This window comes from Dromiciops gliroides, chromosome 3, assembly GCF_019393635.1.
Source record: "Dromiciops gliroides isolate mDroGli1 chromosome 3, mDroGli1.pri, whole genome shotgun sequence".
NCBI classification, from domain to species: Eukaryota; Metazoa; Chordata; class Mammalia; order Microbiotheria; family Microbiotheriidae; genus Dromiciops; species Dromiciops gliroides.
In genome coordinates, this window is record NC_057863.1 from 58,640,728 (window position 1) to 58,654,729 (window position 14,002).

Here is a 14,002-nt window from a genome sequence, read left to right on the forward strand (position 1 = left end):
TACTCCTATATGGTAGAAACCATAAGCTTCCATTAAATTCATGAAAAGCTGCAGTATATATGGCAGTACAACTTAATACCATAATAGAAAATTAACTACGAATACCTTCCAGTCTCAACATCCCATACAGAAACTGTATGATCAAAGGAACCAGTGATAATTCTGTTTCCTGAGGTGTTAAATGATAAGGAGATGATTTCAGCTGAATGTCCCTAGAAAAAATAGAGCATATACCATCATGAGCAAAAGTTTTCCCACACTGACCTTATAATGTTCCCAAAATAGAAATGCTTGCTTGAACATGACAACTGGCACTTTATTCATCTTTTTTATTTTTCAAATCTTTAAAACTCAGGAGCACTTTGTTTCCTTAATTGCAAGATGGAATTAGAAGAAGCTATCATACATGACATGGTCCTACAACATTAAATACTTAGACCTAATTTAGTTGTATTTCTTTTCTTTTTCTTTTTTTCTTTTTTATGGGGCAATGAGGGTTAAGTGACTTGCCCAGGGTCACACAGCTAATAAGTGTCAAGTGTCTGAGGTCAAATTTGAACTCAGGTCCTTCTGAATCCAGGGCCAATACTTTATCCACTGTGCCACCTAGCTGCCCCTTAGTTGTATCTCTATATTACTCAAATTACTTTTTTGTCTTTTCCATTGCTATAATTCATTAAATTGCAGGAAATTGCTGGAAGAAACTTAGCTTTTAAAATTAGGTATATAATCCATCTTAAAATAAAACATAAATCTCACTCTTTGAGAGTCTCTATTTAGGTTTAATAAGCTTCAAAAATTGAGATTAAAAAATCTGAACACTTGATTCTATACTTCAAAAACAAAGGAAGAGAATCCACTCCCTTGAAGCAGATGGGTAGGCAAGTGTGAAGTATATGACTCGTGTTTTCAGATCCATTTAGGTAAAGGCAACAAAAGTCATATTTTTAGTTTTAAGCACAGGTATTAATGGGGAATTTTAACCTCCTCTTCTCCTGAAAACAAGTAATTACCCATAAAATGATAAGAATTAATGACAAAGCTTTTACCCAGATGAATAATCACAGGGTTTGGGGGGAAAGGGGAGTAATGTAATTAAACTTGGTTTTATGATTTCCAATAAGGCAGCAAAATCCTTTTTTAGTACAGAATTTAAATACATTTGCTTAGAATAGCAATTGTATTCTTCTTCAGCCTGTATACCACTTTTGGGGGGCCAAAGACCAGGCCTAAATGGTCCCACTTGTTGCCAATATCACATCACCATGGCTTCTGGAGAGTAGTAGTACACAAGAAGGGGCTGGAGGAGTGAAATATTAGACAATTAATCCACCCTGTAGAATATTACCCTTTAATCCAGTCTTCCTTCATGCTTCAGGGAAGAGGAATAAAAGAAACAAAAGTGAGCTCCTAAACATCTAGAGTAGAATGGTAAAAGTAGAGAGAGAAAGACAAAACAGAGTGCCACGTGCAAGCTTTTACAAAGTTTTCTGTACTCCCCTTCTCTCATTTCTTCTTTTCATATGTTTAGGAAATTTGCATTGATCTGAAAGAGAGAGCTTGAGATCCAATTATTTTGCTAGTCATATCCAAGCTGGCAGCTGTGGTGACTTTGTAGCAATATCTGTCAAATGGTGTCAGTGGAAAATGGCTATGTTTAATGTAAAAGTATTAAAAATTCAAATCACCGAATACAAATGGCCCTTCCTTCTTTCTTTTCTTTCTGTCTTAGATTCACCAGAACCCAGTATATCTATTCTTTCATGTCAAATCAACAGCCAACAAGCTGGAGAACCTTTATAGCATATACTTTGAGAAGTGTAGCTACCTATATGGTCTGGGAGTGGGCAGAATGAGACACTGGTGAGGTCTCACAATCACATGTCCCCAGAAGAAATCCTGAGCCCAGAGAACTGGATGACAATTATGGAGAGGCAGTGGTGGTGGAACTCTCAGCCTGAAATATGGCAGCTATTGGGAGAGGAGCTATGTGGCTCAATGGGGGAAGCTCCTGAATTTCATCCCCCTTGACTAGCATCCTTGATGATGATGAGTTTCTGGAGAGTTCTAAGACCCAATCTCCTAAAGACAGTAGGGGAGATTCCTAGGTGAGCTCAGGAACACAGCCTTTGAAAGAGAGAAAGGGAAGTCCTTCCTCAGTGCCAGTCTCTGCATGTGGCAACTCATCTGGAAGAGCAGCAGGATGCTGAGGCAGACTATGAGGAAGCAAAAGACTTGTCCTTTGTCCTTCATGACCACTATGGAAAGATAGGAATAGCTTTGCTTCTTAGTTTGTTAGTTAACTAACCAAGAGTTTGTTTCCTTCTAGGGGAAGTAGAAGCCCTTAGGATAATGCCCAAAGGATTGAGGTCCCAATGGTTATGGGGGAAATCTGGGATTCACAGGAATATCAGAAGGTTGCCTCTTTTGTGTCCAATGCCAAGATTGTTTTGTTTCTGAGGAGAGTCCAAAGGCTTGGGGTAGTGCCATAAGACTGAAGGTCTCTGAGATAAAGATGGGGATCACCAGAATGCCAGGGGGTTGTCTCTCTTGAGATATCTATTTTTCCCCACTCTGAGGGAAAATGAACTATAGAGTCATGCTATGAATCTGGAAGTAGGACTTGGGAAAGAGGAAAGAGAATTATTTAAATGTCTGTGAGCTACTGCACGATGTTTTCTGCATGGTGTCTGTGAAGTACAAAAAAGGCTATAACCTAATAAAATTTCATTATTACCTCGAGGGCTCCCAAGAAGACTGGGGCTCTTTTACCCATATCTGTGAAAACCTAGATACAAGCTGCTCTATTTTTAGATTTCCAGAAGAATCTTTAAGTAAGAGCAGAACAAGACAACAACTTGTGATTTGGGAGAGGGGAACTCAATAGTAAATTTAGTCTCTGCACATCCAGACCATGAGATACTGAGCCACTGGTTCCATCTGTGGCCATGTTATATCCTGTTCAGCAAAATGTTAACTCCTGGAGAACAGTGACTTTCTTTTTTTGTCTTAGTATGCCAGGCACCTGATACGGTGCCTTCTATATACCAGGGGCTTGTTGAATTGAATTGAATCTGAAACTTAGAATACATCTGATAACATGCTCATCTTAGTAAATAATAAAGGGGTGAGATGATCAACTTACACTTAAAGTGACAACTTCCTCTCCATTCTGAATGTCCCACAGTTTGGCTGTAGTATCCATACTTCCAGTAGCTACCAATGTACTTTGAGGATTAAATGATAAACACACCTAAATCACACAAAAGGGAAAACATAACAACAAATTAGCTCATTTAGAAAAAGGCTTCAAGATTCAACAACATCATCACATTCTGGTTATTTTTTTTGTCACCTACAAAGGAAAGAAAAGCCATTTTATAAACATGGGCAAGCAGATAACCCCACATAAGCAGAAAGTCCTAAAACAGCAACTTACCACGAATCCTTGGATCCAGGGGCTCGATTACTTTTTAAATTATTTTAAGTGGACCAAAAATCAAAATGGACCACAAAGATGGCTTCAATATTACCTGGTGACCGACATTCATTCTTTTTTTTCCCCCCTAAAGTCCTTTATTTGGGCAGGGCCTGGTCACAAGCTGCCCTCAGGGGGACAAGGGTCAGCCCACAGATTTGGGGTCCTGAGACCCGAGCCCTTTCACCCCCCTGAAGGGTTGGAGCTTCACTTCTGGCCCTTCAGGTAGTTCCAGCCTTCATGACTATACGCCTGGATCGTCGAGGGAGCAGTGGACAGTGAAGACATCAAGCTGTTGATGTCTGAGTTCCAGCTCTCTCGGGGCTTAATGATGAAATGTGGAGTGGATGGGAGCTCCAGCCAGACGCCTATGTGCTTCGAAAGTAAGTCTGAGTAATGGTTGAAGGCGACTGGGATTGTCTCCTGTGCCCTTCATAGTGCAGCCTGACGCTGGGAACTCGACCCCAGCAGCCCCTGGTCATAAACGAAGTATACAGACCCACCAGCCAAGCCAGCCTTAATGCAAAACCCTAACAGGGGCCACAGGCCGGTAGCCATGGTCACCAAGCTCCGCTGCTCTGCTGCAACGTAAGGACACTGACATTCAGTCTTAATGACTCTATGTATTATTCGTTATATTCCAAATAAAGGAATTAAAATGATGTAGAAGATATTGCTAGCTCCATTACTCCTGATTCCTTTCTGGTACATTTTGTCCAGTAGACCCACCTATTTTCTATCTATCTAGGAAATATAGATTGTTGGACCCAGAAAGGCCATGATAAGCAGGGATGTGTCTTTAAAATGCACAAATATAACAAGTAGAAAAGGACCTTGAATCAACAACAACAAAAAAAACTACTTTCATTCAACCTGAACTGGTGCAGAATATCCATCCGTGTTAGGACCACCTACATGGGGAAATATGAGTGCTGGGTTGAAGAAAATACTCTAGTGTATTAAAAGATTCATTAGTAGCCACAAGGCACCAGCTTAACTTGGTAGATGAAGGGGGGGGAGGGGGGATTATAGGTTAAAAAGGAAGTTGTAAATGCTGACCTAACTATTGTAATATATGTCAAGTAGCAAAATTATTGGTGGGGGGAATCAGTATCTTATTGTGAAATGTATATTGGAGAAAACCATATCAAAATGCTGAGATTATAATCAGCTCATAGATTCAAAAGATGGAAAGAACTTTTGAAATCAACAAGTCCAAACTCCTCATTTTATAGATGGAAAAAACACTGGCCAGAGAGGTTGCAAAGATAGTTAAGTGGAAGAATCATGACCTAAACTTGGGATTCTATCCCCATACAAGAAGTTCATTCCAGGAAAAGCAAAAATCGATATAGCACTAGAGATTCCGCTCTTCAATAAATTAGTGCGTCTATTAAAAAAAACTTCTGCAAGATTAAAATGATAATAATCGAAGTGATCAGCAAGATGGCAGAACAATTGTTTATCTCAAATTTCTCCTCCACCATAACCTTAAAATAAAGAATTTATGCTCTAGATATAGAATAATTATAACTAAATCTACAATATAAGACAGAATTGCTGCACAAGGCAAAAATTTCAAGACCTAACAGCAGAAAACTTCAATACTTATAACTTTCATTCCCCATTGACTTCATGCCACCTCACACTGAGGATAAGTAAAGTTCTGAGACTCATGACCCATAGCCCTGATCTAAGGGTTCCTCCACAGCAATTACAATAATTCAAAACCCTCTAACTCCACAAAAGATGACCAACACTAAAACATGAAAAGAAAAGGGACAGAACCTGTGGCGGATGCTAGGTTTATATCCCAAAGAATCCCCCAAAAGAGAAAAAGACTTATTTGTACACAAATATTTACAGCAGCTCTTTTCGTGGTGGCTAAGAATTGGAAATCAAAGGAATGCCCATCAATTGGGGAATGGCTGAACAAGCTGTGGTATATGATAGTGACGGAAAATTATTGTGCTATAAGAAATGACAAACAGGATGATTTCAGAAAGGCCTGCAAAGACTTGTATGAAGTGACGTATAGTGCAGTGAGCAGAACCAAGAGAACATCATGCACAGAGACAGCAATATGATGAAGAACTGTGAATGACAACTATTTTCAGCAGTACAATGATCTAAGACAATCCCAAAGGACTAATGATGAAACATGTGATCTACCTCCAAAGAAAAAACTGATATTGATTGAATATAGACTGAAGCATGATATTTTTCACTTTCTTTCATTTTTTTATTTTATTCAAGTTTTCTTGTACAAAATGACTAATATTGTAATGTTTTACATAATTGACATGGATAATCCATATCTGATTGCTTAACACCTCAGGGATAAAATTTGGAACTCAAAACTATACTTTAAAAATCTTTGTTATTTTAAAGAAAGAAAGAAATTGTGGTGGAGAAAGAGAATAGGAAAATGTGGACAGTGTGGAAGACACTTCTGGTGCTCACAGTCAAAGGCAAAAGAGAATCAGGCCTGAGGTAAATGCACCTAGAAATCCAGATAGTAGAGAGTCCAATCTCCACCCCTGCCAGAAATGGAGATCCAGGACAGATGATCCCTGTTCTTCCAATGGAAATAGATTGAGAATCCCCCACTACCCAACCTCAGGGAACTATGAACTAGGGTTAGGCAGTGAAGACGAAGGATGAGGAAGATTTCCAAAGACAAATGCCTGTTAATACAAGAGAAAAACTAAAATGCCAAAATATAAAGAAAGAATGCCTAAATAAAAATATAGCACACAATGAAATTAGTAAGGAGGATCATAAAAACAGGAAAAAATTGAGTACAATCACAAAAGCAAAATCTTATCACTTTGAAAAAGTATTATAGGGGCAGCTAGGTGGCACAGTGAATAAAGCACTGGCCCTGGATTCAGGAGGACCTAAGTTCAAATCCAGACACAGACACTTGACACTTACTAGCTGGTTGACCCTGGGCAAGTCATTTAACCCTAACTGCCCACCAAAAAAAAAAAAAAGAAAAGAAAAAGTATTATAATACAGGGGAAATGAACCAGTATTACCCAGTGAAAATAGAGTCCTGTGGACTCCCTAGAGATCATGGAAGAATAATGGAAAACTATACAATGACTCAGAAGTGAAATAAAACTCTCAAAATGAGAAATGGGAAAGAATTTAGGTAAGAAAGAAAAATCCTTAACAAGGAATTTAAAAATACAAACAGCAGCATAGGAAAGCTTGAAAGCCTAAATGAGAATCTTTCCAAAGAGGCATAAGCTCTGAAAGAATAACAGATCTAAGGGGGCAGCTAGGTGGCATAGTAGATAAATCACTGGCCCTGGATTCAGGAGGACCTGAGTTCAAATCCAGACTCAGACACTAGACACTTACTAGCTGTGTGGACCTGGGCAAGTCACTTAACCCTCATTGCCCTGCAAATAAGTAAAAAAATTTTAAAAGTACAGAATAACAGATCTGAAACACAGAAACAATGAAGCTGAGAAACTTTATCAGAAGAGAAGTAAAAGGAAACAATATAAAACCATGACCAATAAGATAAAATCTGAATACTATAACACAGGAAATAAGAGAAGAAAAGTGTCCAAAACATCTGAATACATACCACATAGCACTGATAGAGAGATTCACAGAATATTTCTGGGGGTGAGTGGGTGGGGGCAGAAACTATGTTTCAAATTGCAAGGTTTGTAGCAGTTCAATATAATAATTTCAATAACGACAAACTTTGCAAGCAGTCAAGAGGAAAGCCTTCAAACATGAAAGAAAGGCAATTCAAATAACAATTACTCTGCATTCATAAGAAATTATAAGAGAATGGAATCATGTATTCCAAAAAAGAAAAGGAGCTCAAGCTGCAATCCAAAATAACATATCCAGCAAACCTGAGGCTAATCATCAATGAAAAAAGATGGACGTTCAACAAAATAGAGGCATTTGAGGCATTCCTGCAAAAAAGAAACCAGAGGTGAGTAGATTATTCAATTTACAAAAGAGTCACAATTATGCTGCTAAGTAACACATAACTAACCAAGGGCTGTCTTTAGACAACTTGATGCTTAGAATGCAAAATCTATTCAGTGTTAAGGATATTAAAGTTACTAATGCTATCAACAAACCCATGGCCTTTCCTCAGTCCTCATTCTACTCATCTTCTGCAGTCTTTGACACTGTAGACCACCCCTCCTCCAAAATAATCTCTCTTCCCTCGGCTTCCATAATAATACTCAGTTACTATCTAACTGTTCCTTCTCAGTTTTCTTTCCTGGATCTTTATCCCTTTGCTGCCCTTTTCTCTTATCTCTACATTTTGATTATTATCCCTAATACACAGATGACATCCAAATAAACATAAACAGCCCTAATCTCTCTTTAGGATTTTAGCCTTGCAATGCTAACGGTCTGCTGGAAATCACCTGGATTTACTATTGGCATTTCAAACTCAACATGTCTGAAACAACTCATTCTATTTCCTCCTAAATCCATTATGCCTCCTCCAAATTTCCCCATTCCACTTGAGGGTACCCATACCCACCAAGGTCTATAGTCTCAAAGTCACCCTTGACTCTTTCCTGTCTTTCAAGAACTATTTCTGTCAACTTCCACATCTCCTCTCTATTCCTTTCTCTTCACTGACATAGCCCCTACTGTAGCTCACCCCTTATCTCCTCTGGCTTCAATCACTGCAATAGTCTCTTCATTTATCTCCCTGCTCCCAGCATTCCCCCTCTTCAACACAACCTTCTCACAGCTGCCAGATTCACATTCGTAAAACACAGTTCTGAACACATTGCTTCTCTATTTAAAAAACCTTTAGTGTCATCTTAATGCTACCAGAAGATACAAAATCCTCTGTCCGGTATTTGGAGTCTCTCATAATATGGTTCCCAACTAGACTTCTGGACATGTTTCATATCCTTTTCCTTCTACTACTCTCCGTTCCCATCAGAGGAGCTCCTTAGTTGTTTCCTAGAAAGGACATCCTCTTCTCCTCCTCCATGTCATTTAGCACGTGGCTCTTCACGTTTGGCAAACATTCCCTCCTCACCTCTGCTTCCCTTAAAGCACAGCTCAGGTTCCATTTCCTACACCAGAGCATCCCCGATCTCCCTAGCTGTCCAGCTGTTAAGAGCTCTCTTGCTCTTGAAATTAATTTGTATGTACTTTGCATTCATTTTGTGTTTGTTTATTTTTATACATGTATTTTCCAGGAGAATACTCCTTGGAAGAGAGGACTGTTTCTTTCGTCTTTGTCCCATAGTGTCTTATACAAAGCAGGTATTTACGAATATCTTCCATTTACTTTGCATTTTAAGGTTTATGAAGTTTTGATTATGAGAACAGCCCTTTGGGGTAGATGTTATTATTGTCCCCACTTTACAGAAGAGGTGATACTAAAGGACAGAAGGGTCTAGAGATTTGCCCAGGGTCACACCACAAGTAAGTTTCTGAAGAAGGATTCAAACCCAGTTCTTCCTAAGTCCAATCCTCTATCTACCATGCCATGACACCTCATCTAATTAGGCACTCTCTCTACCATGCCATGCCACCTGACTTAATTGTTTATTCAATTAAACTGAATTTAATAACAAGGAAATACTCAACTCATCAGGGAACACTTTTAATAGGCTTTTTACATAGTCCAGAAAAGTTACTTTAATCATTTAACCTTCAGAAAACCAGCTGTCTGCAGAAAAGAAAGATAGAAATAACACAGTCTTATACTCATTCTCTATATATTGAAGAGCTATTTGAAAGAAAACAAAAGTGATGTTAAACTAAAAATGAATTCTCTTTAAATGGTATTAGCATCCTTTAGCTACAGTTTGCATTTATACAAGATGTTTACATGAAAGGTATTGCATAAAATAAAAAGTCAGAAAGGTAGAAAATAGAATATTATAGTTGGAAGGAACCTTGGAATCATGTGTTTACCCATGTGTTTGTAGCATAACAATGTGCTAATTTCCATGGAGACCTCTAAAAAAAATCACAATGTTTAAAAGTACAATGGAATTTTATGTATACTCACTATTTCTGCTGTATGACCTCTAAAAGTATGATAACATTTTCCAGTTTCTGCACTCCATAGTTTACAAGTCTTATCAAATGATCCTGTGGCAATTTTGTCACTAAAATTGAGGAAATTTTATTTAATAGCAAAAAGGTAAAATTCAGTGTCTATAAATTATTTAAAGTTAAGGAGAAATAATGTATGATTCTAAAACCACTAATAAAACATTAGGAAAAGTACCTCATTCATAGACCTATAAATAGTACCCTAGATTTGTATCTGACACATATACTAAATATCTTTTATAAAAAAGATCTGCTCAAATATAAAATTTATTATTTGTTTTACATAAAAGGGCTGCAAATTCTTTAAATAATGACTGATGTGATGTTTAAATGTGTATAAATAAAGGTAAAAATCCTCTCTGGGAATCTGTTGCTAGATAAATGTAAAATATAGTCAGTGCAGATATAAAAGAATATAATCCCCAAAATCTCTAAAAGAAAGGTAAGTAATTTGTTCAAGTAAATGAATCAGAATTCTAAGAATTAGAGGACTGAACAAAATTTTGAGGCACTTCCTACTCTCTCCCTTTGAAACAAAACTGTCAAAATTACCATTTCCTATTAAATTATTACCTAGTCTACTTTTAAATACCTCTTGAAGAGTTTAGTTTAGGAGGGGGTGGACAAAGTGTGCTTATCTTGAAGTCTATGTATCACAGATGTCAAAGGAAAAGTTTGATGTGAGGGAACACTAATTTGGGAGGGTGCAGATGAAAGGAGTGAAGGGGTTGGGGTGTGTGTGTGTACATGTATTCCTCTCTTATCCATACCCAGAAGGGTGTTTTATTGGACACAAAGAAAAAGGAATGGAGCCTATAAAAAGGAATATTGATGGACGTGGTGTTGACGTCTAGAGAATATATAATCAGAATTTAAAAAGACATTATAAAAAAATTTAAAAGACATTATAATTGACATAATAATTATATCAGGAGTTATAAGGTATCTGCTATCGTTTCAACAAAACTCTCTTCTACAATTTAGTGCAATAAGACCATGAAAAATTGTTTTTCTCTGCTTTAACAGGAGCATATATAGCTCAGAATTAAATTATCTGAAATTTAATTGAAAGAATTTAATCATTTTTCAAATTCACATTAAATATTGACACACTAATTAAGTTTAGGTGGGACTTATTTCACAAGTAATATAATTGCATCAGTATCTGAGTTATAAAGTTTCAGGAAAAGGGTAGTAGAAAACTCTAAGTACATCAGAGGTTACAAAATTCATTGCCATTTCCACTCTCCCTCCCTAATGCAGGCCCTTATTATCAGATGTGTATTACTCACAGAAATTTCCCAAATGGCCTTCTTGTTTTCAGGCTTTTATCCTTTGAATTCCACCCTGCATACCTAATTCATCTTACTAGAATGCTACCTTCATCATGCTACTCCCTACAGAAAAACTTTAAATGGCTGCCATTCCTACAAGGTAAAGTTCAAATCTGTTAGCCTAGCATTTAAAGCCTACCACAATACAACCCAAATCTATACTTCCAGCCTTGACTCTCAACAAAGCCCTCCACAATCTAACTCCCAAAATATACTCTTCCAATCTTGTCTACCCCTCTTCTCTGATAGAAATCTTCTATTACACCCAGATGACTCTACATGTCCCCCAAACATGGCTCATTGATTCCTACTTCTCCAATCTGGTTATATTTTCATCCCACCTAGAGTGTTTTCCCTACTACTAACTATCCAGTTGTATCTATTATTTAAGTCCAAACTCAAGTTTCCCATTATCAACCAAATCTTTTTTGACCAAAACCCATCAGAGTGATAACCATATATGTACTTGCTCTTTCTTACCATTGCCACTCCTTTGGCCCTTAAACATACACTACTTTGTATTCTTATTTAGCTTTTCATTTGTCTAATCTCTCCAGGGACACTCTATGTAAGATCCTTAAGAGGGAGGATTCATGACTTCTATTGGTTTGAATACCTAACAGGTCCTATTATAGGGTTCTGGGTATCACCCCCTGAAGTTAGTGCCCTCTCTCCTCAAACTATTCCTTTGACATCTGTGGTGTATAGACAGAGATAAGCCCACTTTGGCCTCCCTATTAGATAGTAATCTCCTCAAGGTCAAAGGCTTGTGTCTTTCCTTTCTATTACTAGTGCTTAGTACAGTGTCTGACCCATAATTTATTTATAAAACTGAACAAATCTGTATCCTTTACCAGGTCCTACCATCTGTCATTTGCTTTGCCTTTCTAGTGTCCCCCAAAATCTTAATTCAATTTTAATTCAAATACACAGATGATTGAATAAAATTATATTTACCCATAAGGATTATTGAACGCTATGGCATATACCACATTCCTGTGACCCTCCAGTGTGTGCAGCTCCTCCCCAGATGAAGTGTCCCAGAGTTTGCAAGTTCTATCATAGCTACCAGTAATAAAGCTAAAAACGAACAAAAAACAAAACAAAACAAAAAAACAAGAGAAATGCAAGGCAATTAGAGAGAAAATAATATAGCATCCCATTTAACTCCCTTTTAAAATATCAGTAGATCATAGAAGTTATTTTTTCACTTTGGTTCCTCAACAGAATTGGTTTAATTAGCTACACAAGAGAACGAAAACTAAGTCCCAATTTCATAACTTATCTGAAAAGCACTAGCAAAACAAAAGATAACTACCACCTAGAATTCTACTTGTGCTTTAATTCCTATAAAGGGGGGGAAAGGCATTGCAATGCAGAGGGGAAAGATTAGCACTAATAAATCACCAATACTATTTCCTAATACATTTACATACCGTACAAAGGACTATGCCTTCTGTTATTATTTTAGATAAATATCCATGTAAAATTTCAATGTGGGAAGAATAAAGCTGAGAGGGGACTGCTCAAAAAAACAAACATTTACTGGGCACCTGCTATATACATGCAAGATGCTATGCCAGGTGCTAGGACATTTTGAAGAAAACACAAAACAAAACAGCCTCTGCTCTCAAAGAGCTCACACTCTACTGGGGACACTGAGTGTATACAGACAAATCCAACATTTACATAAAATCATTTCAGGATGCTAAAAGCAGTAAAAATTGGGAGGATAAGGATACAGATAGGTGTCAGTTAGGAAGTAACAGCTGAGTTGGGTTCTCTTCCAGGGCATGTTGATAGCCTTGAAATTGGAAGGAACTCATTTTAGAATAAATGAACGGAATGGAAGCAGTACTGGGAAGTATCTTATTTAAATCCTCTATTTCCCTGACAATATAATAGAGTGCTCTACAAGTAGTTACAATCTGTTTTTAAACTTAACTATGTAACACATAGTAATGTGTAAGATTCAATTCCTTAGAAATGGTACAGGTAAAAACAATAGGTTAAGGAAGAGTTTAGACAATGGATCATCAACCTACGGATTATTAAACAGAAGTAAGGAATATTCATACTATTATCTCTCATTTTGGAGGCAACATCTTGAATTCTTCACATACATCCGTGTTGTCATTATCAAAGGCAGAATATTTGCCTGGATGAAACACTGGTTGGATTTAGTATGAAAATTTTCATGCTCATCAAATCCCTGCCCCTTCCTCAAAATGGGTTACATTAAAAACATAGTAGAATAGCCTCTCTCTCTCTCTCTCTCTCTCTCTCTCTCTCTCTCTCTCTCTCTCTCTCTCTCTCTCTCTCTCTCTCTCTCTCTCTCCCTCTTTCTCTCTCCTGACCCCATTATACAAACAAACTGCCCAATAAGAATAGAACCTGGGTCACATGTTCCTATTCAATAGTCTTTCTGAGAGAGCAGTATTTCATGAAATTTTTGAGAACACACAATTCTTTGCTGAACTACCACCACTCCAGATGGTGAAACCCCACAACTAAAGGTTGATGCTGGCCCAGATCTTACTTCATTTGGACCACAGAGAAATTCCAAAGTGCTTCACCTACTATAGAACTATATTCCAGAAAATAATTTTCCCTCTAGGCTGCAGCAGTTGTCCTATTCAAACTGGAAGTCTCTGAGGATTCAATAAAAGTATATAGGGAACTCTAAACAGGAGCTTATACATATGATCATTTTCCCACTATTTTTCCTTTCCTATTTTATGTTACCCACACTAAAATCTATCTTGACAAAACAGCAATTAGATTTGCCTTTTTAAAAGGCTGAGAAAAATGCAATAAATGCTGTTTATGGATGTAGCCTTCAAATAAGAAAAAGATAAAGGCTTTTGCATGCCTGAGGGATTTTTAAAAAGAACTAGTGAATTGAATTTGAAGATTCCAATGCAAATGAATAAAACCCATCACTTATTCATATTTGTTCATGAAAAATCTTTACTATTCCTAAAAGGAGAAGGAAACCTTCATTTCAAAAATATAACAAAATGAATTTTGCTTGAAAATGAAACCTTAAAAACTAAAAAAGATCATTCAAAAACTGAGTTATCATTTCAAATAGCAAGGGTAACGGGTAACCAAT

General features: G+C 37.2%; 1 protein-coding gene across 1 annotated transcript in view; it reads right to left on the minus strand.

Annotated features, from left to right (window-relative positions):
• The window catches only part of DAW1 (dynein assembly factor with WD repeats 1), a 49,838-nt gene that overhangs the window by 12,293 nt on the left and 23,543 nt on the right, over positions 1-14,002 (minus strand). Inside the window, exons 5-8 of the mRNA XM_043996569.1 lie at positions 11,845-11,967; positions 9,507-9,606; positions 3,146-3,253; positions 106-212 (exon numbers count right to left, since the gene is read on the minus strand). Coding sequence (XP_043852504.1) covers positions 106-212; positions 3,146-3,253; positions 9,507-9,606; positions 11,845-11,967 — 438 coding nt within the window. The remainder of the gene's footprint in view (positions 1-105; positions 213-3,145; positions 3,254-9,506; positions 9,607-11,844; positions 11,968-14,002) is intronic.